Source organism: Caretta caretta, chromosome 4 (assembly GCF_965140235.1).
Source record: "Caretta caretta isolate rCarCar2 chromosome 4, rCarCar1.hap1, whole genome shotgun sequence".
NCBI classification, from domain to species: domain Eukaryota; kingdom Metazoa; phylum Chordata; order Testudines; family Cheloniidae; genus Caretta; species Caretta caretta.
Window position 1 is genome coordinate 109,789,885 of NC_134209.1, and position 26,443 is coordinate 109,816,327.

Below are 26,443 nucleotides of genomic sequence, written 5' to 3' on the forward strand. Positions count from 1 at the left end.
CACCTTCTACTCTGGGCTCCAGCCCAGGGCCCTGTGGAATGCAGTTGTCTAGAATGCCTCCTGGAATAGCTGTGTGACAGCTACAAATCCCTGGGCTACTTCCCCATAGCCTCCTCCCAACACCTTCTTTATCCTCACCATAGGACCTTCCTCCTGGTGTCTGATAATGCTTGTACACCTCAGTCCTCACTCTCAGTGCATCTTGCTCCCAGCTCCTCACACACACACACACCACAAACTGAAGTGAGCTCTTTTTTAAAACCCAGGTGCCCTGATTAGCCTGCCTTAATTGATTCTAGCAGCTTCTTGATTGGCTGCAGGTGTTCTAATCAGCCTGTCTTAATTGTCTCCAGAAGGTTCCTGATTGCCTTGGCACATCCCTTGGCCCATGCTGCTTCCAGCAGCCCCCATTGGCCTGGAGCAGCAAACTGCAGCCAGTAGGAGCCGCAATCAGCTGAACCTGCAGACACGGTAGGTAAACAAACCGGCCCAGCCCGCCAGGAGCTTTCCCTGAACAAGTGGCGGACGGGCTTTGAGAACCACTGATCTAGAGTATACCACAAAGCTGCAAATTTTGGGAGCTCAAAAAAAGTTCATTACACTGAGGCTACATTGACTGGAATGTTACTTTTCTTGACTTAAAAATAGCTGTAACAGAAGAATTGGGCAGAGAGCAGTAGACTCATTATATTATAGATACATTTACTCTTGTCTGAAGTGTTGAGGTCACTCTGATTGAAAGCATAAAAGCACTAAATGGGTGTCTCATCTTAGGTTCTCTTATCTGCTGTGTTTGAAAACTGCCTCTAAGAAGTAAAGGTACCAGAACTTTGAACTTGGAATTAACAACTGAGGGTAATTCAATTGCAAGTGAAATATTACTTTACTTTCTTTTTCTTACAATGTCACTGTGTAACGGGGTGGCTAGCTTAATTGCAAGAGGGCTGGGGCTAGCCAACCCTTGTTAGAGAATGAGCCCCACCTGAGAGCAATCAAGTGAGTCCTGCTGCTTTTATACCGGAAGTTGAGGGAGAAACGGAGAGTATTCAGGAAGCTGTAGTTATGCCTGCAGAGAATAAGAGGTTCCTTCAAAACCCTGACTCAGCATAGGAGATGGTGCTAGTAGTGAAGGCCTATGGAGAAGGCCAAACTCCAGGTGGGAAGCAGAAAGCCAGATCCTCAGGGAAAAGTGAACTGTGCTCAACTGAAATGGGGATAAGGACTGAGTTTGTGTTCTATTTTGAAAGACTTTGTGTTACTGGATTATCAATAGAGAGACGTTGAACCTGGGGTTGGGGCCTGGAGAGCCAGTAGACCTGATGACTGAATAAATTGGACTAAAGGGGGGAATGTTTACTTTCCTTTGGACTGAAGAGAGTTTAGGAAGCCCTGAGGCAGGGGAAAACAGAGGCAGGGTACATCAGGGTAACCCATAGCCATGAGGGGATACTCTGGAGGCAGTAAGTGGCACAAAAGATAGCACTATAAATAACTTGCATGAACTTTTTTTTTGTCTGAAAGTCTTAGAAAGCATTAGTATGTGTGTTTCATTGTCTGAGTGGTGTGGCAAATGGCTGACGCTATTATGGGTCCTGCGCTTTTCCTCCATGTGATGGGTCAGGGTGCCGCCTCTTACTCCTATTCTTGGGTGTCAATGGCTCCGCTAGTGCCCTGGTGGGAGAGAGGAAGGGAGCTGGGAAGGAACCCTGGCTCACCCTTTACTCTGGATCCCAACCCTTTCAGCTTCTTGGGCTTCCTGACTTCTCTCCCCTTGGGCAGGGTTTCTCTCTGTGCCTGTGGAGTCCCTCTGCTCGAGCAGGGTTTCCCTTCCCCTAGAACTCTGATCCTCTGGTTAAGTACAGTCAGCTCTCCCTCCCTTCTCCCCCCTGACTGAAGCAGGGGTTTTTATTAGTTCTCTGGCAGGGACTTAATTGGCTCCAGGTGCTCTAATGAACTTGTAGTAACCTGGAATAAGGCTCTGATCATCCTGGGGATTATATACCTCCCATTGATAATTCTCCTGCTGTCCTCTGGCCCTGCTATATCACACTGGAAATAAGATATATATATTTAAGTACCTAAACAACTAGCTCTGTAGTCACTTTCATTTAGGGTACATCCTGCACAGCAATTAAACACCCCTGGGTAGCCTTGGTCAGCTGACTTGGACTGTGGGGCTGTAAAATGCTAAATGTATATGTTCAGGCTTGAGCTGAAGCCTGAGCTCTGGGACTCTGCGAAGGGGGAAGAGTCTAATAGCTTGGGCTCCATCCTGAGCTCAAAACTCTGCACAGCAATTTTTAGCCCCATGAGCCCAAGTCAGCAGACCCAGGCCAACTGTGGCCATGACACAGGTTCTTTTATTCCAGTGTAGACGTACCCTCAATGACTAGAAACTCCAGTGTCAAATATTGTACAGGTTTATTGTGCTACATGAGTGAAAATGACTTGACCTTTTATATAAAATATTAACTTGCCTGATTTACAGAAACTAAATTGTTTGGGAGGATGGGTCCTGTAACCTATAAAATGAAGTAGACCTGGAAGCTGTAACTCAGAATTCTAAAGGCCTTATGCAGAGCTACATGAGGCCAGGGCAGAATTAACCTCTTGAGGCCTGATGGCAGTTTGAGAGCGTGTCAAAACATTTCTTAAGCATGTAAAAATCGAACTGGCACCAGAGGAAAAGTTAATAGTAAAGTATTGCATACCCTTAATTTGAACTAAACCCTAAAGATTCTGTGGATATTTCAAGTATATCTACATTCTCCCACCTGTTTCTATTTATTACAAAAGTGAAACGCATTGAATTCAATCTGATTTGCATGAAGTTTTTCATTAAAATAAATATTGTATGGACCAAACAAGACAACACACATTAGCCCTAATCCTGCAACTGACTGGGGGGAGACCCTCTTGCCCACACAAAGCACTATTGACTTCAACCAGAGAGAGACTATCTTTTAAGAACCATTTGTTTGTTTTAGTTTGGGTGTTTTTTTTTTTTTTTTTAAAATCAGCTAACGTCTCTTTCATGTCTGCTATGATTATACAAGGCAGTGACCACTCAGGCTTCAGCAGTCATTTTGTCCTCTACTGAAGTCACTGAACTTATTTTGACTACAAACAGTTATATAGTAATTTTATACAAAGTAAGAGTTCTGATAGTGAGGAGAACAGATAAATGAAGGTCACAGTCTGAGTTTATTTTATTTAATAGAACCTGGTATCTAAAGTCTGACACCAATTTTAGCAGTGATTCCTGGTTCTCTCAATGTATTTTTCCAGGTGCAGTACCAGTCTGAGAATATAAATATGCCACTCACATAGTTGCAGGCTACTTCCAGGGTGCCTACACTCACACAATACAGAACACTCCTCAAGATGCAAATTACACATTATCCTTTTATGTTAACATTTCTTATCTTCATTACTTTTCCCCAAGCAATGCTTTGAAAGCAAAGTCTAGATCAGGGTTGTCCAACTCCTTCAACCATTGGAACAATTTATCAAGGGTTGTGATAGATTCTCCATCACTGATCATTTTTAAATCAAGATATGCTCTCGGAATTATTTTGGACAAGTTCTATAGCCTGTGTTAAACAGGAAGTCATACCAGACTGACAGTAGTCCCTTTTGGAATCTATCAGTCTGTCAGGGCTACTGGGTCAAGCTGTTTGCAGACACTGGAAGACGATGCTGCATTGTGTTAAACAGGAAGTCATACCAGACTGACAGTAGTCCCTTTTGGAATCTATCAGTCTGTCAGGGCTACTGGGTCAAGCTGTTTGCAGACACTGGAAGACGATGCTGCATCACTACAGCCCAGTCACACATTGGAAGGTTAGTTTTACAACCTTCACACTCACTAGCAAACATGCAAATCTTAACTCGAAACACAACAGTTATCCACTAAGAACAGTTTTCTACACATAACCTATAAATACAGAAATGAAAACATTTCATATGCATTTGGCCTCTACATAATAAAAGACCTAACATCTTACAAACTGTATCACAACCCCACAGCATTATTCCCTTTATTCACACTGGTCCCCTATAATTCCACATATCTAACAGAGAAAAACAACATACAGTGCTCTTTGTAGGTCTTGCTGGAGCCCTAAGCATAAGTAACAATGTGAACCAAAGGGAGTGAACCAGAGTAGGCTTGGCTTTGTCAAAATAGCAATGCACCAGGTGTTAGATAACCAAGTAAGCACATTCCTGACTGGAGAAGATGGTACAAAAACACAGATCTCTCGTGTAATTAATAGATCTCTCAGAGATCTAACAGGTCTCTCATTCTTACGACATGGTACAAGAACATTCATAGGATAAGGAGGGAATGACAGGATAACAGATGAGAATGTCTTGTTCAAACTAGCAGGTACAAGGATCATCATCATCATGTTCCTATTACACCTCTGGCATTTAGGGCAGCGACGAAGCTCCTCCACTCCTGTCTGCTTCTGGCAAGTCTTTCAATGATTCCTCAGCTGCACCCCAGGTTTTTCAGCTCGGCTTCCACAGCTCTTCGCCATGTTGTTTTCGGGCGGCCTCGTTTTCGCTTGCCTTCAGGTGTCCATCTTATTGCTATTCTGATGATAAAATCAGTTTCCATCCAAAGCACATGGCCGATCCATCTCCAACACCTCCTGGCAATGGTGGTGCTCAGATCCTCTTGGCTGTAATCTGTCAATAGATCTTGGTTTGAGATTGTTCTGGGCCAAAAGATACAGAGGATTTTTCTGAGGCAGGTTGTATGGAATGAAGACAGTTTGGACATGTCCTACTTTCTCATTTCCCAGCATTCTGCACTATAAAGTAGTGTTGAAAGTACACAGCTCTGATAAATCTTGAGTTTGGTTTTGGTGTCGTATTTTGATGATTTCCAGACTGGCTTGTTCCACTGTCCTGGCTGATGGTGCTGCCCAAGTATGTGAATGTTTCTACATAATCCTCTATCCGTACTGGTGATGGTGAGGTAATATTAAATGTCATGATATCTGTCTTATTGTGGTTGATTTTCAATCCAATTTGCTGGCTGAATGCGTTGAGTCGGGTTGTTTTTTCTTGTATGTGATAGGAGAGTAACATCATCTGCAAAGTCCAGGTCTTCAAGGGATGAGAAGAGTGTCCATTTAATGCATCCTGGCATGTCTTCTGTTGTACGCCACATTACCCAGTCAATGGCAATGTTGAAGAGGATTGCGGACATGACAAACCCCTGACGTACTCCTGTTTTGACTTCAAAACTGAGCTCACTGTGATCAACACTGCATGTAAAGTTGAAATAGAAGCTGTGGAAGTATAACATTGTATAAGTATAACGTTGTATAAGGGGACATGCTGGATACATTGTATATGAGAGGGCATGCCAAAACATGTTACAAAGTATCTGAGGGAGCACACATAGGGACAGTTAGCTTTTGAATGGAGAAGCAATTAAGATAGAGCCAGCATGTCTAAGAAGCAGGCATCAGAATGGAAGGTGTGAAGGGCAATTAGTTAAGTTAACTGGAAGCTGTTAAAGGAGATTGTTAAGGGTGGCAGGTAATTGAAAATACGTGACTGGTCTCAGGGATCTCGAAGAGTGGTGACTAAAATCTTTTTCTTCTTTTGTCTGTAACTTCTCTGTAACTTGTTCTCCAGCAAGCTGTATAAATTAAGAGACACAAGCCCCACTCGGGGGGCTCACTTCTAAATGTATTAGCAGAGCAGCTTTGCTAATAAAACAGAGTGGTCTGATAAATTGTGAGTCTGAGTCAAACTTTGACAATTCTTTTGATTTATATGGAAAGGAATTCCATATGCCCGCAGAATGCATCATAGGCTGGTCTTGTGAATGCTATCAAAAGCCTTCTCAAAGTCTATGAAATGTATGTAGAGTTCCTGTTGCCATTCTAAGCACTGTCCACTAGTGGCCATGTCTTGTTGTGGCAGGACAGCTTGCGTGCTCTAACGATCCCCAGAGTCTGTATCGGCGGGGGCTTTTTGCTCCTGGTAGATTCAACGATGCTGGATTGGTCTCTATGGGAGGGGCCAGACAAAACAGACACCCTGGTCCTCCAGGTTGGGGGTTAGGCACAGGGCTAGCAACCCTATCCTGTAAAAAACAAAATATGTTATGGAAACAGCGAGGGAGAATGTACAAGGATAAGGGTGATAACTAATAACACCTGGAGTGTAATACATAATTTGTTTGTATCAGTGTGTAAAAGGAGACGTCCTAGGAGGGGCATCTTTGAACTGGTCTAGGGGACAGGATCCTGGTTTCCTGATTGAATCAGTACTGTAGCTCTTATGGGGTGCTAATACTGAACTTTATCGACAATAAACGTGGCCTAGCACCTTCGCTACCATGGGCGGCAAGTACCATAGCCAGGTGTGACTCCACCCACACTCCGTCCCCAAGCGGCCCCTGCTTCCGCTCGGCACGGCCACTGCAGTCTCCCTGTGGGGTGGCACCAGCTCGGGCCTTGCCACCCACCCTCCTGGCGCTCCAGAGCTGGGAAGGCTGGGGCCACACCACCTGCTCTGGGGCTGGGGGGGGAAGGAAGCTAGTCTGGGGTGGGGGCTGGCTTCCTCGGGCGGGGAGGGGGCTTTGGGCTCGGGCAGGGGTGTGGAACGGCTGGTGCTTCAGGCAGAAGGGGCGGGGGTGGGGGCTAGCCTCCCCCAGCTGGCGGTTCATGCCCACCTATGTTTGCTATCAAACCAAGCCTGTGGTCTTTCTTATGAATAACACTGAGATCTGCTAAATTAACTTGCTGCACTCTCTGTTAGTGCAGCTGGCATCAGAACTCCAAGAACAGCAACCCGAGCAGCATTTACACGGCTGCAGCATCAGGGACACTTCTCAGCACTAACAACATCTCCACAATAAACCACATTCTTATTACTGTTTACACTGCTAGCCTTTTCAAAACACTATTACGACACTAATCTCAACAGTGAATGTGCTTAGTTACAGTTGGACAGGCAATGTGATGGAGGCGTTGTGTGTCTTGTGAGTTGTGGATAGGGACCCAAGAGTGTGGTAGTTAAGTGATGTGTAGTATTGTAGATGGTGGGGAAAGGAAGATGAACTTCAGTGATTGGTTGCTGAGTTTGTTTGTAAATATGTATTGTCTGTTTTGGTGGATGTTGCACTTCAGCAGTCTTGACTGTTGTTGACTTTTGGGGAGGGACAGCTAATGAGATGGTGAAACTTTTTTTGCCATGGATTATTTAAATTGTAAAATTTTAAAGTGATTGTATCTTTAAATTATGAGGCAGATTAAATTCCATTTAGCGTATAAATAATATAACATGATAGACCATACTGTGTTGGCATTCTGTCTACATTCCATACACACACTAGCTGCAGACTTGGATAAACCTGTGATTAAGGTGGGGTTTTGTTTCTGTTTGCATATTAGAAAGTTATAGTTACAGTGCAGCATAGAATCTTCAAAGAAAGAGCTCTGTTATATATATTCAGTGGTGTTCAGTAGTTCAGCATTCAAATCATGATTTTGTAGGAAAGGATGCCCTCTGTAGGACATGAAAGAAAAAACTTTTTAGGACACATTACAATATTAACAGTGCTAGAAATGACTCAGCCCCAAAATCGCTTTCTTTTTTTTTTAAAGAAAAAGACCCTTTTTCTTGTCAGATGGTAGATCAATATTTAGTCATGTGTTTTGATGACCCAGTATTATTCTTCCTACAGGACACGAGGCAGAAGTTTCCTTTGCTTATCTCCAAGAAGTAGTTCAAGTAGAAATTAAAGATCACATAGAATTCTTTAATACTAATAACAGGACAGATATAACCCCAGTGTTTAGCCATACACCTGGTTCCTTCAAGCAAGTTCTGTTACCCAGGGGTGTAAGTAGAGATGGATGGAAAACAGTTCTCATTCTCTAATGAACATTCACAACTTCACCAAAAGAAAAGGGGGACTTGTGGCACCTTAGAAACTAACAGATTTATTTGAGCGTAAGCTTTCGTGAGCTACAGCTCACTTCATCGGATGCATTCAGTGGAAAATACAGTGGGGAGATTTATATACATAGAGAACATGAAACAATGGGTGTTACCATACACACTGTAACCAGAGTGATCACTTAAGGTGAGCTATTACCAGCAGGAGAGCGGGGGGGGGGGGGGGGGGGTGTGGGGTGGGGGCAGGGAACCTTTTGTAGTGATAATCAAGGTGGGGCATTTCCAGCAGTTGACAAGAACATCTGAGGAATAGTTGGCGGGGCGGGGGGATAAACATGGGGAAATAGTTTTACTTTGTGTAATGACCCATCCACTCCCAGTCTTTATTCAAGCCTAAGTTAATTGTATCCAGTTTGCAAATTAATTCCAATTCAGCAGTCTCTCATTGGAGTCTGTTTTTGAAGTTTTTTTTGTTGAAGTATTGCCACTTTTAGGTCTGTAATTGAGTGACCAGAGAGATTGAAGTGTTCTCCGACTGGTTTTTGAATGTTATAATTCTTGACGTCTGATTTCTGTCCATTTATTCTTTTACATAGAGACTGTCCAGTTTGGCCAATGTACATGGTAGAGGGGCATTCCTGGCACATGATGGCATATATCACATTGGTAGACGTGCAGGTGAACGAGCCTCTGATATTGTGGCTGATGTGATTAGGCCCTATGATGGCGTCCCCTGAATAGATATGTGGACGCAGTTGGCAACGGGCTTTGTTGCAAGGATAGGTTCCTGGGTTAGTGGTTCTGTTGTGTGGTGTGTGATTGCTGGTGAGTATTTGCGTCAGGTTGTTGGGCTGTCTGTAAGCAAGGACTGGCCTGTCTCCCAAGATCTGTGAGAGTGATGGGTCGTCCTTCAGGATAGGTTGTAGATCCTTGATGATGCATTGTCAATCTCTCACATTTTCACAAACTGAAAATCCAAAAATCCTGGTCAAAACATGGTTTTCAACCATTTTTAATTTTTAAAAATTATAATACAATTAGATTAAATTTCAAAACAAAAAGTCACTTTGAAATGAAAAACTGGAATTTTTTTTTTATTTTTGACAATGTCAAGACAAATTTGTGTAGACTAACCCTTTCCCACAAACACTTTTGATTGAAAAATGGGGTTCACTGAAGTGTCAAGGAATTCCCACTCAGCTCTAGATGTGAATGAGAATTGAAAGCATAATGGTAGCTCGACTTGCTTGCAAAGCCACTACACTCTCTGTAAAGCTGACTATGTCGACACTTAAAATGCTACAGCAGTATAGCTGCAGCACTGCACCTGCACCACTGTAGCACTTCAGTGTAGAGCAGAAACTCACTCCATGGATGGGAAGGGTTCTTCTATCACTAGTACGTAATCCACCTCCCCAAAAGGCAATACCTAGGTAGACCGAGGAATCCATTGACCTAGCACTATGTACATGAGGATTTAGGTCAATTTAAGTCCATCACTCAGGGGTGTGGATTTTTCACATGCCTGAGGGATGTAGTTGGGTCAAACTAATTTTCTAGTGTAGACTAATAGAGTACTCTCCAGTACTCACCCACAAAAAAGGTGATGCATGGCAGAGACAGATGTCAGATGCAAGAAGAATTTTAATACCCAGCTCAATAAAAAGGAAGAGAGATTGACAGAAGCAAGGGGATGATGTAGGAAGAAACACATTCTAGAAATCCAAAGACAGAGGGGAAAGACTGAGAAATAGAAATCTGAATTGCTTAATTTTAGGGGAGACTGTTAGAGATAGGTTACCATACAGTTAATAGTGGTCCTATAAAATGCTTGTTTATATTAAAATAACTGTCTCAAAAAATTTAGCTGTGCACATAGTTAGCCTATGTAAACACATTACTGATTCCTTTGTTCTCCCTCCTCCAGTCCTTCTGATTTTTGACACCTACTTGTTGTATTTTGTTTGTTGTTGATTGTAAGATACTTCAAGCAAAATCATGAATGACCCCTGGAGAATATCTATCTAGAAATCACTTATTTCCACTTACATGATTAATAATATCCATTCTTCAAGAAAATGACATCTTCCTCCCCACCCCCCCAAATCCTTAATTTGTAGACATAACACAAAGGCTACCTCTGATTCACCACAATTGCTTCAGTTTTACACCTCCTAATTTTATTGACTTCATCCAGATTCCTTCTAATTTGCACTGGTGTAAATGAGAAAAGAATAAAGTCTACAGTCTTTACAACCACAGAATATTACTAAGTAATGCAAATGATAAACCCCTGAACATATATAGTCCTACTGTGGGCAGAGATTGCCTACGTCTGATATGTGAAAGATGTCTCAAACAACACATGTTGGAAACACTTTGTATAGCTTGTCACACCAATAAAGTTTCATTAAATTGAAAGTCACATTTACCATACAACCTTCTGTAGATAACTGAAAAAAAATATCCTGGTAATTCTATCATGTTTCTATTAACAGGCCCTCAGTCTACCCTCACTTTCCTCATTTGCTTTTCTGTACATTTTAAACGGCTGGAGCAGTACTTTGGGGGATTCTTCCCTGGGAAAAAGTCTCCCTTCCCACAGACATGTAGTCACTGGTGAATGGCTAGGGAAGGGTGAGATCCTAGAGGAGGCCTATTCTTGGCTGAATGTTTTTCCACATATCTGGCTCTACTCCAGCTCCAGCAATGGGTTCCTCTGGACAAACCATGACGAAGGGAACAGACTTATCTATCTGTTCCAAATGGGCTTCTCACCTTATCTATCGCAGGCAGTCAGATGATACACAGAAAACAACATTCTTTACAGTGCTCTAAGTGTTCATAGTACTCTAAGCCCTGGTCTACACTAGGAGTTGAGGTCGAATTTAGCAGCGTTAAATCGATTTAACCCTGCACCCGTCCACACGACAAAGCCCTTTTTTTCGACTTAAAGGGCTCTTAAAATCAATTTCCTTACTCTACCCCCAACAAGGGGATTAGTGCTGAAATTGGCCTTGCTGGGTCGAATTTGGGGTACTGTGGATGCAATTAGATGGTATTGGCCTCCGGGAGCTATCCCAGAGTGCTCCATTGTGACCGCTCTGGACAGGACTCTCAACTCAGATGCACTGGCCAGGTAGACAGGAAAAGGCCTGCGAACTTTTGAATTTCAATTTCCTGTTTGGCCAGCATGGCAAGCTGCAGGTGACTATGCAGAGCTCATCAGCAGAGGTGACCATGATGGAGTCCCAGAATCGCAAAAGAGCTCCAGCATGGACCGAACAGGAGGTACGGGATCTGATCGCTGTATGGGGAGAGGAATCCGTGCTATCAGAACTCCGTTCCAGTTTTCGAAATGCCAAAACATTTGTCAAAATCTCCCAGGGCATGAAGTACAGAGGCCATAACAGGGACCCAAAGCAGTGCCGTGTGAAACTTAAGGAGCTGAGGCAAGCCTACCAGAAAACCAGAGAGGCGAACAGCCACTCTGGGTCAGAGCCCAAAATATGCCGCTTCTATGATGAGCTGCATGCCATTTCAGGGAGTTCAGCCACCACTACTCCAGCCGTGTTGTTTGACTCCTTCAGTGGAGATGGAGGCAACACGGAAGCAGGTTTTGGGGATGAGGAAGATAGCTCACAGCAAGCAAGCAGAGAAACCATTTTTCCCAACAGCCAGGAACTGTTTCTCAACCTGCACCTGGAGCCAGTACCCCCTGAACCCACCCAAGGCTGCCTCCCGGACCCGCGAGGCAGAGAAGGGACCTCTGGTGAGTGTACCTTTTAAAATACTATACATGGTTTAAAAGCAAGCATGTTTAATGATTAATTTGCCCTAGCATTCGTGGCTCTCCTAGATATAGTCCCAAAGACTTTGCAAAAGGTTTCTGGGGAGGGCAGCCTTATTCCATCCACCATGGTAGGACACTTTACCACTCCAGGCCAGTAGCACGTACTCGGGAATCATTGTAGAACAAAGCATTGCAGTGTATATTTGCTGGCGTTCAAACAACATCCGTTCTTTATCTCTCCATTATCCTCGGGAGAGTGATATCATTCATGGTCACCTGGTTGAAATAGGGTGCTTTTCTTAAGGGGACATTCAGAGGTGCCTGTTCCTGCTGGGCTGTTTGCCTGTGGCTGAACAGAAATGTTCCCCGCTGTTAGCCACGGGGAGGGTGGAGGGACAAACCAATATGCTCCAGCGTATGGTTGAGCTGCAGGAAAGGCAGCAGGAGCACAGACTGCTGCTACAGTCCCTGTGTAACCAACCGCCCTCCTCCCCAAGTTCCATAGTCTCCTCACCCAGATGCCCAAGAACATGGTGGGAGGGCCTCCAGCCACTCCACCACAGAGGATTGGCCAAGCAACAGAAAGCTGGCATTCAATAACTTTTAAACTTTTAAAGTGCTATGTGGCCTTGTCCTTCCCTCTTCCACCACCCCTCCTGATGCTTCTCTCCTCCTCCACCCCTCCTGGGCTACCTTGATAGTTATCCCCCTATTTGTGTGATGAATTAATAAAGAATGCATGAATGTGAAGCAATAATGTCTTTATTGCCTCTGCAAGCGGTGATCGAAGGGGGGAGGGGAGTGGAGGGTGGTTAGCTTACAGGGAAGTAGAGTGAACCAAGGGGCAGGGGGTTTCATCAAAGAGAAACAAACAGAACTTTCACACCGTAGCCTGGCCAGTCATAAAACTGGTTTTCAAAGCTTCTCTGATGCGCACCACGCCGTCCTGTGCTCTCCTAACCGCCCCGGTGTCTGGCTGTGCGTAACCAGCAGCCAGGCGATTTGCCTCAACCTCCTACCCCACCATAAACGTCTCCCCCTTACTCTCACAGATATTGTGGAGTGCACAGCAAGCAGTAATAACAGTGGCAATATTGGTTTCGCTGAGGTCTAACCGAGTCAGTAAACTGTGCCAGCGTGCCTTTAAACGTCCAAATGCACACTCTACCACCATTCTGCACTTGCTCAGTCTGTAGTTGAACAGCTCCTGACTACTGTCCAGGCTGCCTGTGTATGGTTTCATGATCCAGGGCATTAAGGGGTAGGCTGGGTCCCCACGGATACATATAGGCATTTCAACATCACCAACGGTTATTTTCTGGTCTGGGAATAAAGTCTCTTCCTGCAGCTTTTGAAACAGACCAGAGTTCCTGAAGATTCGAGCATCATGTACCTTTCCCAGCCATCCCACGTTGATGTTGGTGAAACATCCCTTGTGATCCAACAGTGCTTGCAGCACTATTGAAAAGTACCCCTTGCGGTTTATGTACTTGCCGGCTTGGTGCTCCGGTGCCAAGATAGGGATATGGGTTCCGTCTATGGCCCCACCACAGTTAGGGAATCATAGAATATCAGGGTTGGAAGGGACCCCAGAAGGTCATCTAGTCCAACCCCCTGCTTGAAGCAGGACCAATTCCCAGTTAAATCATCCCAGCCAGGGCTTTGTCAAGCCTGACCTTAAAAACCTCTAAGGAAGGAGATTCTACCACCTCCCTAGGTAACGCATTCCAGTGTTTCACCACCCTCTTAGTGAAAAAGTTTTTCCTAATATCCAATCTAAACCTCCCCCACTGCAACTTGAGACCATTACTCCTCGTTCTGTCATCTGCTACCATTGAGAACAGTCTAGAGCCATCCTCTTTGGAACCCCCTTTCAGGTAGTTGAAAGCAGCTATCAAATCCCCCCTCATTCTTCTCTTCTGCAGGCTAAACAATCCCAGCTCCCTCAGCCTCTCCTCATAACTCATGTGTTCTAGACCCCTAATCACTTTTGTTGCCCTTCGCTGGACTCTCTCCAATTTATCCACATCCTTCTTGTAGTGTGGGGCCCAAAACTGGACACAGTACTCCAGATGAGGCCTCAACAATGTCGAATAGAGGGGAACGATCACATCCCTCGATCTGCTCGCTATGCCCCTACTTATACATCCCAAAATGCCATTGGCCTTCTTGGCAACAAGGGCACACTGCTGACTCATATCCAGCTTCTCGTCCACTGTCACCCCTAGGTCCTTTTCCGCAGAACTGCTGCCTAGCCATTCGGTCCCTAGTCTGTAGTTGTGCATTGGGTTCTTCCGTCCTAAGTGCAGGACCCTGCACTTATCCTTATTGAACCTCATCAGATTCCTTTTGGCCCAATCCTCCAATTTGTCTAGGTCCTTCTGTACCCTATCCCTCCCCTCCAGCGTATCTACCACTCCTCCCAGTTTAGTATCATCCGCAAATTTGCTGAGAGTGCAATCCACACCATCCTCCAGATCATTTATGAAGATATTGAACAAAACCGGCCCCAGGACCGACCCCTGGGGCACTCCACTTGATACCGGCTGCCAACTAGACATGGAGCCATTGATCACTACCCGTTGAGCCCGACAAGCTAGACAGCTTTCTACCCACCTTATAGTGCATTCATCCAGCCCATGCTTCCTTAACTTGCTGACAAGAATACTGTGGGAGACCGTGTCAAAAGCTTTGCTAAAGTCAAGAAACAATACATCCACTGCTTTCCCTTCATCCACAGAACCAGTAATCTCATCATAAAAGGCGATTAGATTAGTCAGGCATGACCTTCCCTTGGTGAATCCATGCTGGCTGTTCCTGATCACTTTCCTCTCATGCAAGTGCTTCAGGATTGATTCTTTGAGGACCTGCTCCATGATTTTTCCAGGGACTGAGGTGAGGCTGACTGGCCTGTAGTTCCCAGGATCCTCCTTCCCTTTTTTAAAGATTGGCACTACATTAGCCTTTTTCCAGTCATCCGGGACTTCCCCGGTTCGCCACGAGTTTTCAAAGATAATGGCCAATGGCTCTGCAATCACAGCCGCCAATTCCTTCAGCACTCTCGGATGCAACTCGTCCGGCCCCATGGACTTGTGCACGTCCAGCTTTTCTAAATCGTCCCATTGCAGCAAAGCCATCCACTGTGACCTGCACGTTTTCCAGGGCCACTACCCTTGATATCAGCAGATCTTTGATTGCGTTGGCTACTTGCATCAAAGCAGCCCCCACAGTAGATTTGCCCACTCCAAATTGATTCCCGACTGACTGGTAGCTGTCTGGCGTTGCAAGCTTCCTCAGGACTATTGCCACTTGCTTCTCAACTGTGAGGGCTGCTCTCATCTTGGTATTCTTGCACCTCAGGGCAAGGGAAAGCAAGTCACAAAGTTCCATGAAAGTGCCCTTACGCATGCAAAAGTTTCGCAGCCACTGGGAATCGTCCCAGACCTGCAACACTATGCGGTCCCACCAGTCTGTGCTTGTTTCCCAGGCCCAGAATCGGTGTTCCACCGCATGAGCCTGCCCCATTAGCACCATGATGCCCACATTGCCAGGGCCCGTGCTTTGAGAGAAGTCTGTGTCCATGTCCTCATCACTCTCGTCACCGCGCTGACATCGCCTACTTGCCAAGTTTCGCTTTGCCAGGTTCTGGTGCTGGATATACTGCTGGATAATGTGTGTGGTGTTTAATGTGCTCCTAATTGCCAAAGTGATCTGAGCGGTCTCCATGCTTGCCGTGGTATGGCGTCCGCACAGAAAAAAAGGTGAGGAACGATTGTCTGCCGTTGCCCTGATGGAGGGAGGGGCGACTGACGACATGGCTTACAGGGTTGACTTACAGGGAATTAAAATCAACAAAGGGGATTGCTTTGTTAGAAACTGAATGGCCCCCTCAAGGATAGAACTCAAAACCTCAAGGATAGAACTCAAAACTGGGTTTAGCACGCCGTTGATTTCACAGAAGGAGGGAGGGAGGAGAAAATGAATACAAAACAAATCTGGTCTATTTCTTTGAGCCACTTCATCTATTTTTATACATCTTGCTGGCAGCGGACTGTGCAGTACGACTGCTAGCCATCGTCATCTCCTGGGTGCTCGGCAGAAGACGGTGCAGTATGACTACTGGCCATCGTCTTCTGCTGGCTGCAGATTACAATGCTGTGCACTGCCGGTAGGACTCAATCGCCATGAGAGGAAACTTAAAAGTGAAATGACCTGGCTGAGTCACACCCATGTTTGCCCAGACACCTGGTTAAAAGAGCACCCAGGACTACGTCGAAGATGGCTATACTGCACTGTCTGCTGCCAAAAGGCAATAAACTGCTGCTGTGTAGCAATGCAGTGCCACGTCTGCCAGCATCCAGGAGACATACGGTGACGGTTCACTGAGCGGGCTCCATGCTTGTCGTGGTATGGCGTCTGCACAGGTAACTCAAGAAAAAAGGTGCAAAACGATTGTCTGCCCTTGCTTTCACGGAGGGAGGGAACAGGGGCCTGACGATATGTACCCAGAACCACCCGCGTTTTAGCCGCATCAGGCACTGGGATTTCTACCCAGAATTCAAATGGGCGGCAGAGACTGCGGGAACCGTGGGATAGCTACCCACAGTGCAATGCTATGGAAGTCGACAGTTGCCTCGGTACTGTGGACACATTCTGCCGACTACATGCACTTAGAGCATTTGTGTGGGGACACACACAATCGACTGTATAGAAACGCTTTCTACAAAACCAACTTCTATAAATTCGACCTAATTTCGTAGTGTAGACATACCCTAAAGATAAATGAGAGACAGTGGATCAGATCTGAACTTTGCTCTGTACTGTTACCAGAACCTGACAGCAATGGCAGTTTAACCGGCCACGGGAAGGTTACCCTTATGTTGGGGGGATCCTGTGGTAGTAGTGAACAACCAGTGCAGAAGCTTCTGTGGCAGCCTAACCCTGATCTCCACTCTCCAGGCTCCATTGTAATCTATGGGCATTCCTGTGTCTCTTGTAGTCTAGGGGCATTCAGGTGCTCTCACCCGCAATCAAAGAGGACAGGGAGCATAGGATGGAGTACTGCTTACTCAAGCCAGAAAGAATAGGGGGCGTTCCTCCGGTCATTTTAGGAGATTGAGAGAAAAAACAGAGGAAAAAGAAATGGAAACTGCCTGCCTAGCTCCTATACTTTACACCCAAACAGCAGGGGTAGTGGGCACAGAAGAAGAACTAGCGAGCCAGGAACCTGAATGATATACTGGATAATCAGCCACACAAACCTTAATAGCCTGCACATGACTGGAATAGTACCAAACATATGCACCCAGCCCAGAAAAGAACTTTATTAGGGAATGTGGGTCACCTACTGTTGTTCTCTTCCCATTAGAGAACGTGGGCATTCCCTTTTTGCTACCATTAAAGTCAATGGGTATGCCCCCTCAGCCTATCTCTAGTCTACAGGCATTCTTGTTAATGTTCCTTTACTTTGACCCCTGGTTTCTTCCTTTTTTTAATGACATGCGACAAAAGGCAGACATTGCATTGTTCTCTTTGGGAATTATGTTTTTGCCTCACACCAGGAAAGACCAGCAGTGTTAGCTGATAAGTGCTGCTATTTATATCCTCACACAGCACCCCTGGTGCTAGGATTGCAGCACTATTTCAGGATGCATGGAATTGTTAAAAATAGAATTCCATGGCAACATGTCTCCTTAGAGGAGCCACATCCTAACCAATTTGCATTTGCTATTGGTAATGTAGTGTTCAGAACACTACGAATTTTCATTTGAAGTCTTCTTTCCAAGTATTAAAATGTACTAGTTGCCCTGAGCCAGTGGCCTAGGGACAGTACTCTCTATTGCTATGTGGGGAAAACAAAGATTTCCATGCCAATGTCTTGTGCCCTGCCTGGCTTACTGAAATCAATGTGTTTATATTGCCTATTGTTGGGGAATTTATAAGGCTCCTGTCTCCTTACTATTATTTGAACATGTCCCTGGGGGGAAGAGTACTCACTCAACACGCGCCTCCATCCAATTAAGAGAATTATAATGGTTGCATAAAATTACAGCGTGGTTGCTTCTAGGTCCCTAACTGAAATATTACTACTGTGATGCTGGCAGACCCAGTGCTAGCTCATGCCAAGGCCCTAGGCTTCACTGAACACTGACAAATGCATAGCTGGAAACCTGTCTGGCTTGCTTACCTGTGTGTTCGTATAGTTAAAATAGATATTCGAGTTATAAGAATGTGTTTAGACTTTATGGAATGATTGTAGGATGCTGCATGTATTAATCCTACTTATAATATCTGTATCCCATGTTATAAGGTAATGTTTAAATGTTTGCTCTGTAACTATAAAAAATGTTTGCTAAGACTTTAAATCCCCCACAGTCGGGGGAGAAGCATTATAAAGTGTGAAATACCAGTTTACCATAAGGTGTTATCTCCTCCCCAACAAAAGTAGGTCTACAGACATCAGACAAGCTATTGTGGTCTAAAGACTATTTGATTGCTTCCCCACAGCTCTGAAGAGAGTATGTGCACAAACCCTTGTCCAATCACAAGCTTGGACGCTGGGGAAAGGGAATAAAAATTCCTGTTAAAGAGAAATTGTTACCCCTATACTGCTTGAGCTTTGAGGGGCAAAGATTTCTAAGCATAAGCAAGGAGTCCCCAGCTGTTTAGCTTGGGTTGGCCCTAAATGACATATAAAGCTTGCATATTACAGCATCTACAATCATCCTCTGGAACCTGCGACTGTATCTCTGTTGTGTGTTTGTTTACTTGCTTTAACCTTGCAAATAACACATTTCTTTTCTAAGTTAATTCTTTTGTTTTAATATAGGATTCCTACAAGCATTATCTTTGAGAGATGTGTGGTGCATTTGACCTGGGGTAAGTGACTGACTGGTCCTTTGGGACTGGGAGTAACCTGAATATTGTTGTGATTTTTGGTGTAAGGGACCATCTGTCCCAGAGGCAGGCTTACCTGGGCTGCAAGATAGACCAGAGTGCCCAAGAGGACTGTTTGTGACTCCATGGTAAGGCTGTTATAGTATTTGTGGAGTTCTCAATTGATGCTTGGTTGGCGAAATCTAATTATAGAACACACAACGGGTTTGTTTCTTAACAGTCGGCCCTGAGGTTGGCACTCATGGTCGTGAGTCCCTCTAGACAGTTTGACAAGTGTGAAGCTAATAAAATAGTGTGGGTGTGTGTCTTCTCTAAAAACAGATAAGTAGGTGGTGTTCCCTGAAGGCAGAACGCAAGAATGCTATAGATTGTACCTGTGATGATCCCCCAAGAAGTCTGTTTTCGGAAGCATCCTACAATAGACTTTACTCTGTGCATTACCATGGAGCTTTTCACAGAAATGCAGACTTTTCACCCAACATGCTTGTGCTCCTCTTCTGTAGGAGGAAGAGGACTAAGTATATGATGGGGTGTAAGCACCTCCTGCCTTCAAAGGAAGGAAGGGCTAATAAACTTCCCTGGAAGGGAGGAAAAATACTTAACGTAAATTGCAAGATTGTACAAATTGTTAGTGGGAAGGGCAGACAGCTAACCTTGGAAGAAAATATGCCTTTCAAGGCAAGGAATGGCCCTTACTCCCAGGGAATGAGACACTACCTGGCACCAAGGCTGAAGAGACCCTGCCTGTAGGGCTCAGCACTGAATCAGAATCAAGTTGGCACAAAAATATGGTACTTTTGCCTATTTGTAGTTGTGCAATCCCTTTTGTCCAGCCATCTCTTCCTAGACCCAGAGATCCCTTCCCTCCAGCTGTCCTGCTGCCAACCACCTGTGTTAAAACAAAACAGAAAATACAAGGTAAAAGATTAGATTTAAATCAAAATAATACTTTAAAACTATAAATTAAATGAAAGAGTACACCACAGCCACCTCACAATAAATTTTGATTTATAGGGGGAAACCCCTCCTCCCCTGGGAAATAATAAGTGCAAACACCTACACCTGGGCTGTATGTTTCCTTGCTACTTGGAAAACCAAATATCATTGTCCCAATTTATTTCCCTGCCATTAACAACAAACAAAACAACACACACCCCCCGCCTCTGACACAACCAAATCCAAAGTGACAGGTTTCAGAGTAGTAGCCATGTTAGTCTGTATCCGCAAAAAGAAAAGGAGGACTTGTAGCACCTTAGAAACTAACAAATTTATTTGAGCATAAGCTTCTGTGAGCTACAGCTCACTTCATTGGATGCATGCAGTGGAAAATACAGTGGGGAGATTTATATACACAGAGAACATGAAAGTTCTGAAATTTTCACTATCCTGCTACTTTCCATTTGATGACCTCAAAGTACTTAAAGAGCCATCAATGGAATGCCAGGACACCCCTCCACCCCCAAGAGGGAGCTTTATTGCACAGTGCCTAGCACAATCGGCCTCCAATCTTGGTTGCAGCCTTTAGGGGCTGCCTTCCTACAAATAATAAATATCCAACATGGTATGTTGATGGGAAGTGGTGTGCGGGCAGGGGCACAGTGGAAGGTTGCTTTAGATTTGGGGGTGGGGGAAGAGGATAGATCTCTCAGAGATAAAATTGTCTCCTGCCCCACAAACCCAAAATTAACTCAATAGGGCTTATGTTTTGCTTTAATTTGCTGCATGCTTTTAAAAAAGTAAAGTTAGTCATCTGTAGCCTAAATCTGTGACATCTCCAACTGACAGAAGCTCATAAAAATGAGCTCCTCAGCTGGGAACTATGTCTTCAGTTCCACACAGTCAATGTGTTTACTCTTGGCTACTCACAATCCTCCTTAACTGTTATGATGACATATAGGTGGCTCAGAAGCTGGCCAGAAGTAAGGTACAAGGTACCAGGCTTAAGTGGGCACATTGGCTAACACTATGTATATCTTTTTCTTTTATGAGAAAGTGTTCCTTTGGATCAATTGTGAGGCACTTAACATCATTGGTTCTCTAGACTTGGATTCTTAACTGTGAAAGAAAGGAAATGTAGAGGCCATAGGCATTTCTTGCAAACCAGTTCCTATTACTTGGGGAGTTAACCTGTAAACGTCTACCCTTAGACAATGCATATAATCATTCCAATGTCAGGTAATAGGAAAAAGCCAAACTGCGCTAGGAAGGATTGAATCAGACAAAGTTCCAAGCACAAGTTGTACATATATCCAAAATACTACTAATTACTGGTTATCAGACAGACTTCTTATTAGTCATCCAATGGGTATGCTATCCTTCTTACATACAAAGACCAATCAAAAAACATTGTCAGCAAAATAAGATTTGCTTGTCTGGGCAATAAAGTGAATATGCATAAAGGAAAGAAGATAATCCACTTCCTAGCCACACTCAGCTCTCTACAATAATATAACAGGCTGTGACCATTATGATTCAAAGTGTGAAAACGATTGTCAGCAGATTCCTATATACTATAAACAAGGATCGTGTTAATTTTCCTGCCAACACTTCCACAGCTGATAGACTACAGGATTAGGGCAGGAGTGTATTGGATCAGATGGCCTTTTTCTGCTCCTAAAATAAATTCATGCTCCTATTTAAACCTACTTGTCATACAATGCTCAGCTGAATCAGTAGGGTGACCAGGTGTCCAGTTTTTGAACCCAGTCAACAAGCGCTGACCAGGCCGTTGACTGTCCAGTTGGCGGCACTGTGGCAGCAGGGCTCCTGGGAAACAGCAGAATGTCCACCCTCCGGGCCCTATGCGTAGGGGCAACCCGGGGCCTCTGCATGCTGCCACCGCCCCAAGCGCCACCCCTGCAGCTCCCATTGGCTGGGAACTGCAGCCAATGGGAGCTACGGGGGTGGTGCCTGTGGATGGGGCAATGCGCAGAGCTGCCTGGCCGCACCTTCGCATAGGAACCAGAGGGGGACATGCCGCTGCTTCGGGGAGATGCTTGAGGTAAGCGCCGCCTGCACCCTGACCCCTTTCTGGGCCCCGGGCCCCAACCCTGAACCCCTCCCGCCCTCTGAACCCCTTGATCCCGGCCTGGAGCACTCTCCTGCACCCCAAACCCCTCATCCCTAGCCCCACTCTAGAGCCCACACCTCCAGCCAGAGTCCTCACTCCCCCCCTGAACCGCAGCCCCCTGCCCCATCCCTGATCCCCTCCCGCCCTCCAAACCCCTCAGTCCCAGCCCAGAGCATCCTCCTGCACCCCATATCCCTCATCCATGGCCCCACCCCAGAGCATGCACCCCCAGCCAGACCCCCCCTGCACCCAACCCCGAGCCCAAGCCTGAAGCCCTCTCCCGCACTCTGAGCCCCTCATTTCTGGCCCTACTCAGAGCCCACACGCCCAGCCAGAGCCCTCACACACACACACCCTGCACCGCAACCCCTTGCCCCACCCTAGAGCCCCCCTCCTGCAGCCCAAACCCCTCATCCCCACCCTCACCCCAGAGCCCGCACCCCCAACTGGAGCCCTCCTGCCCTCCCGCACCCCAACCCCCAGCATGGTGAAAGCGAGTGAGGGTGGGGGAGAGCGAGCGATGGAGGGTGGGGTGGGCAGGGCCTCATAGAAGGGGTGGAGCATGGGTGGGTCTTCAGGGGAAGGGGTGGGGCATGGGGCTGGGCAAGGGTGTTCAGTTTTGTGCTATTAGAAAGTTGGCAACCCTATGAATCAGCTTTGATATCTGGCTTAATTTATATATAGACTTGGAGAAGACCCAAACTGTGTTTTGTGGTTGAAAGGTGGTGTAGCCAAAGCCAAGTAATCTACATTCTGTAGGAGCAGGGCAGAGCCATTATTAACTCTTTACTGAGGATTTGGCCCTGTTGAGGCATCTCAGCCCAAATGGCTTACCATGATTTTGTGAATGCACAGAACCCTTATTTGTGTAAGATGGGTTTTTTTCTCCTTCGCCAGTCTGAATAGTAAGACATTTTGTGTTATCAGCATCTAAGCTTGGGCCTGTGCTCATCCATTTGAAGACATTCTCTCAGCCACTGCAGTGACAAACTGTGCTTCAATCCTGAAGGTCATTATATGGTAGATAAAGAGATGCCCATAAAATCATGCTCTGACTCTTCTGAAGTCTAAATAGTTTGAGTGAAGAGACCTTCAGTGGCTGCTTCTTACCTTTCCTCGTGTGACCTTTGTAGTTGGGACAGGATTAGATTCTATAAACATCAGGTGAAAGCACTGAGAGCTTTTTATTTTTTAATATACTATCACCAAAAGAAAATATTTGGAAATGCATAACCCCCTGTCAACATAACATCACTATTAATCTCATGGAGTATTTCTAAATGTTTTCTTTAGGCATCTGAATGAAGGTCATGTTAATCAGTCCTTACAAAAAACTGCATAGCATTTAGATACTTTCAGTGAACTGATATATTAAGTATTTCCTAGTTTGCAGTGGCTGTTTTACCAGAGAAAGGCTCAACTATTTCTTCTATCCTATTTTTGTACTGGAGTAAATGGCAATTAAGTATATGATTCTTACAGTTATAGCTTCATATAAGAAACTGATTTGCGCATCTGCACCGGGACAGCAAGAACCCTGGTGCTTCCATTTCTTGAGCTCAAAAGAGTCAGAGCAGTGGGCTGTGGCCTTACTGCACCCCATTCCACAGAAGGCAAACGATATGCTGGAATCAGGGCTGCAACTCCATTAACTTCAACAGAGTTGTTATACCAGAGCTGAGTTTGGCCCCAAAGGATGACAGTCCTTGTAACACTTTAACTTGCTAATGTAACTGCAAGATATTTTTCATATTCATGTAATTATCTAATCTTTTTTTAAAAATTTTTTTGCTGAAGTGTTTGCTTCTCATCCTGTGGCAGGGTAGGTTATACAGCAGAGCAAACAGGACAGTAAATAAGATTGTGTGCCCCACATCGGAGTATAGAAGATAAATAACAGTACATAAACAACTGTTCAAGAACACATCCTGACTGATTATTTTAAAGAAGCTCACTGTATTCTAATAGCTGAATTATTAACTATTTTAAGAGGAACTTATATCAAAGTTAGTTTTGTTTTTTAAAGCTGTCACTTAATTTATGCAAACTTGCCAGCAGTCCTAGCTTGGCCAGGACAGGCCCGGATTTGTGACACCAATTCCAGGAAATTGGCATCAATTCCTGTGTCCCAGGTATGTTCAGAGACCTCCTGTTCCTCAAGAAAACTAACCGCTCACGCCACTTGCTCCTTGGTAGCCATCCCTTCCAGTGAAGCACTTAGCAGCTCTCTTGCAGGGCTTTTGTTGCTAGTTTTCCTGTAAGAGGCTTCTATATAAAGAGGTTTATATAAAAGGTTTAGAAACTATGACCTATGAAGAAAGTCTTTTTTTTTTTTTTAAAGCCTGAAAGGGGACCTGATAACACTCTTTAAATACGTGAAGAGCTGTTATAAAAAGAATGGTGATCAGTTGTTCTCCATGTCCACTGAAGGTAGGACAAGAACTAGTGGGCTTAATCTGCAGCAAGAGAGAGATAGTTTAGATATTAGAACTATAAGGATAGTTAAGTACTAAAGTAGACTACAAAGGAAAGTTTGGAATCCCTGTCATTGGAGGTTTTTAAGAACAGATTAGGCAAACACCTGTCAGAGATGGTCTAGATTTATCTGCAGCAGGCTGGACTGGATGACCACTCAAGATCACATCTAGTCCTATAAGGAAAAGGCTTTTGTCTGCAGCCATATTAAAAGAGCAGCAGCCATTAGCTAAAAAAGCAGGAAGTCACAACCTCACATTCCATTTAAATTACATTAAAACAATGTAATATCAGGCTGTTTAGGAGATCCTGTCCTAATAATATCACCCACTATCACCAGATAAAGAAACAGACCTTAAGATGGTTAAAGAAAAGTTAGTTTGATAGCATTCTTCTCTGGCAAGAAATCACTTATCAATAGTTGTGGTTGTGAAATCCTCATTTCTTTCTTGTTTTATCTTTATGGTCCCCACTTCCCTATTGTTTGTTTGTATGATCTCTCTCTGGTTCTTTGATTGTTTCTGTTTCATAATTAATTTTGCTAGGTGTAAATTAATTAAGGTGGTGGGGTATGATTGGTTAGAGAATTTTGTTACACTATGTTAGGATTGGTAAAATTTTAGTAAAATGAGTGGTTAAAGTATAGCTAAGCAGGACTCAAGTTTCACTATGTAAACAGGGGTCCAAAAGGAAGTTTTTTGGGAACCAACTCCAGAACACAGCCCCAAGAACAGAGCTGCCAGACCTCAACACTCTGCCAATGACACCGTGCAGAAACTGGAGTCCCGCAGATGGACCTGATCCTGACTGGCCAACAGGGAAAAGTTCATCTGTCTTATTGGGAGTGGTGAGCATTGTATGTGTAACGTGTACATTCTGTTTTGGTGGTTGTTAATAAATAGAGGTTACGTAGGATATTACTGTGTAAGGCTCTTTGCAGGATTGCGGGGTCTTTTACCAGTAAGAGAGTAAGGTTACGCCTGAGCCCACAGAAGGATAAGAATGGGTGCCTAGATTGACAGCCTGAGCCCGAGGAACAGGGTAAGGATGGGTCCCTAAATTAAGAGGGTTACGCCTTGAGCCCTAGGAACTGGGTAAAGGTGGGTGCCCCTAGAGTGTGTGAGTAACAGAGAATTTTGTGCGGGTAACAAGCCCTACATTTCTATGAAGTAGAGCTTCTACTCTGGCATCCAGCAGATCCCCTGCAGAGTCAGAATGAGATCCTCACTACTGTCTTTTCCCAATCCAGTGACACCCCCTTCTCTGCCTCCATCCCCATTACCAAACAAACACCTTTGCTCCTCTCCAGATCTGGATTCTCTGCAAAGTTGGCAGCTGTGTATATGCATAAGAATCCGGCTAAGATAATGCTGGCTATCCTCATTTCCAGAGAGCAACACTGTTGCCGGCACCCAGTGCCAGAGGCGAACAACAGCAAGGTTCGTTGCCCGATGTGCGTCACCCAATAATCACAACGGTGTGGAGAAGCAGAAAAGTTTATTTGAAGCTTCAAAGAAGGTACAGGGAGAGTAGAATCTCAATTCCTGCACACAGAGCAGCAAGTTACACAGGCTTTTATACATCCTTTCTTCAGCATACTTATCCAATAGCAAGCTGCCCTAAGTATCCATATAGCCAGCCAATCCAGTTACCAGCTAGTTCCCTTGTTCTCTGTACCATCTGTTAAACCATACATAAAGCTGTTTTATTCAGCATTGTTCTTCCATATCTGCCCTGTTTGGCTTTGTTTAGTTTCAGGCAGTCTGACTCTACAACATATTGTTGCAGATCCTCAGCATAACTGCTGCGAGTGCCTCCAGGCGGTGGGGGCAAGGACACTTGGGCCTAGTGCGAGGGGGCTTCATTGACACTCGTGGTCTTCCATCCCCTCGAGTTACCTAATGGCCATGCCCAGTGTCCCCAACAACACTAAACCTACTTTCATTTGCCTCTTCAAAAGCAATAGCAACATTTATTTCCTAGTCTAAAACAAGTGTGAATGTGTTTGACTTGGTGGAACAAAACAGTACAATTCATTTTTCAGTGTCCTCAGGCTGATCCCGGCTGGCAGTGTAGGCAGCTGCAGGCCATTTGTCACCCATCCCTCTGTAGCTGTATCATTCCTCTCATCAGAATGTTTCTTAAAATAATGTTGTTCCATATTTCTCAGATCATTTCCTTTTGCCTTCATGAAACAGGAAGCTGAAGAAATCTCTCCTCCTAGCTCTGTCAAGAACTTCCTGTTTGGCTCTCGATCAAAAAATCCAACCACTCACTTG

At 44.8% G+C, this 26,443-nt stretch overlaps 1 protein-coding gene across 3 annotated transcripts; it reads left to right on the plus strand.

The window, feature by feature from the left end:
• The first annotated feature begins 10,798 nt into the window (after positions 1 to 10,798).
• On the plus strand, positions 10,799 to 25,890 carry LOC125636074 (uncharacterized). Of its 3 annotated transcripts, none has more exons than XR_007356459.2 (4): positions 10,799 to 11,701; positions 18,552 to 18,601; positions 24,844 to 25,020; positions 25,474 to 25,890. XR_007356459.2 is itself a non-coding variant. In XM_048848631.2 (3 exons), exons 1-2 carry the CDS (start codon positions 11,056 to 11,058, stop codon positions 18,593 to 18,595), a joined length of 690 nt encoding a protein of 229 aa, XP_048704588.1. In that variant the 5' UTR covers positions 10,799 to 11,055; the 3' UTR covers positions 18,596 to 18,601; positions 24,844 to 25,890. The 3 variants fall into 3 exon arrangements, 1 of the variants encoding a protein (XP_048704588.1); XR_007356460.2 differs by having other exon boundaries at positions 24,844 to 25,011; XM_048848631.2 differs by having other exon boundaries at positions 24,844 to 25,890.
• Positions 25,891 to 26,443: the final 553 nt, after the last annotated feature.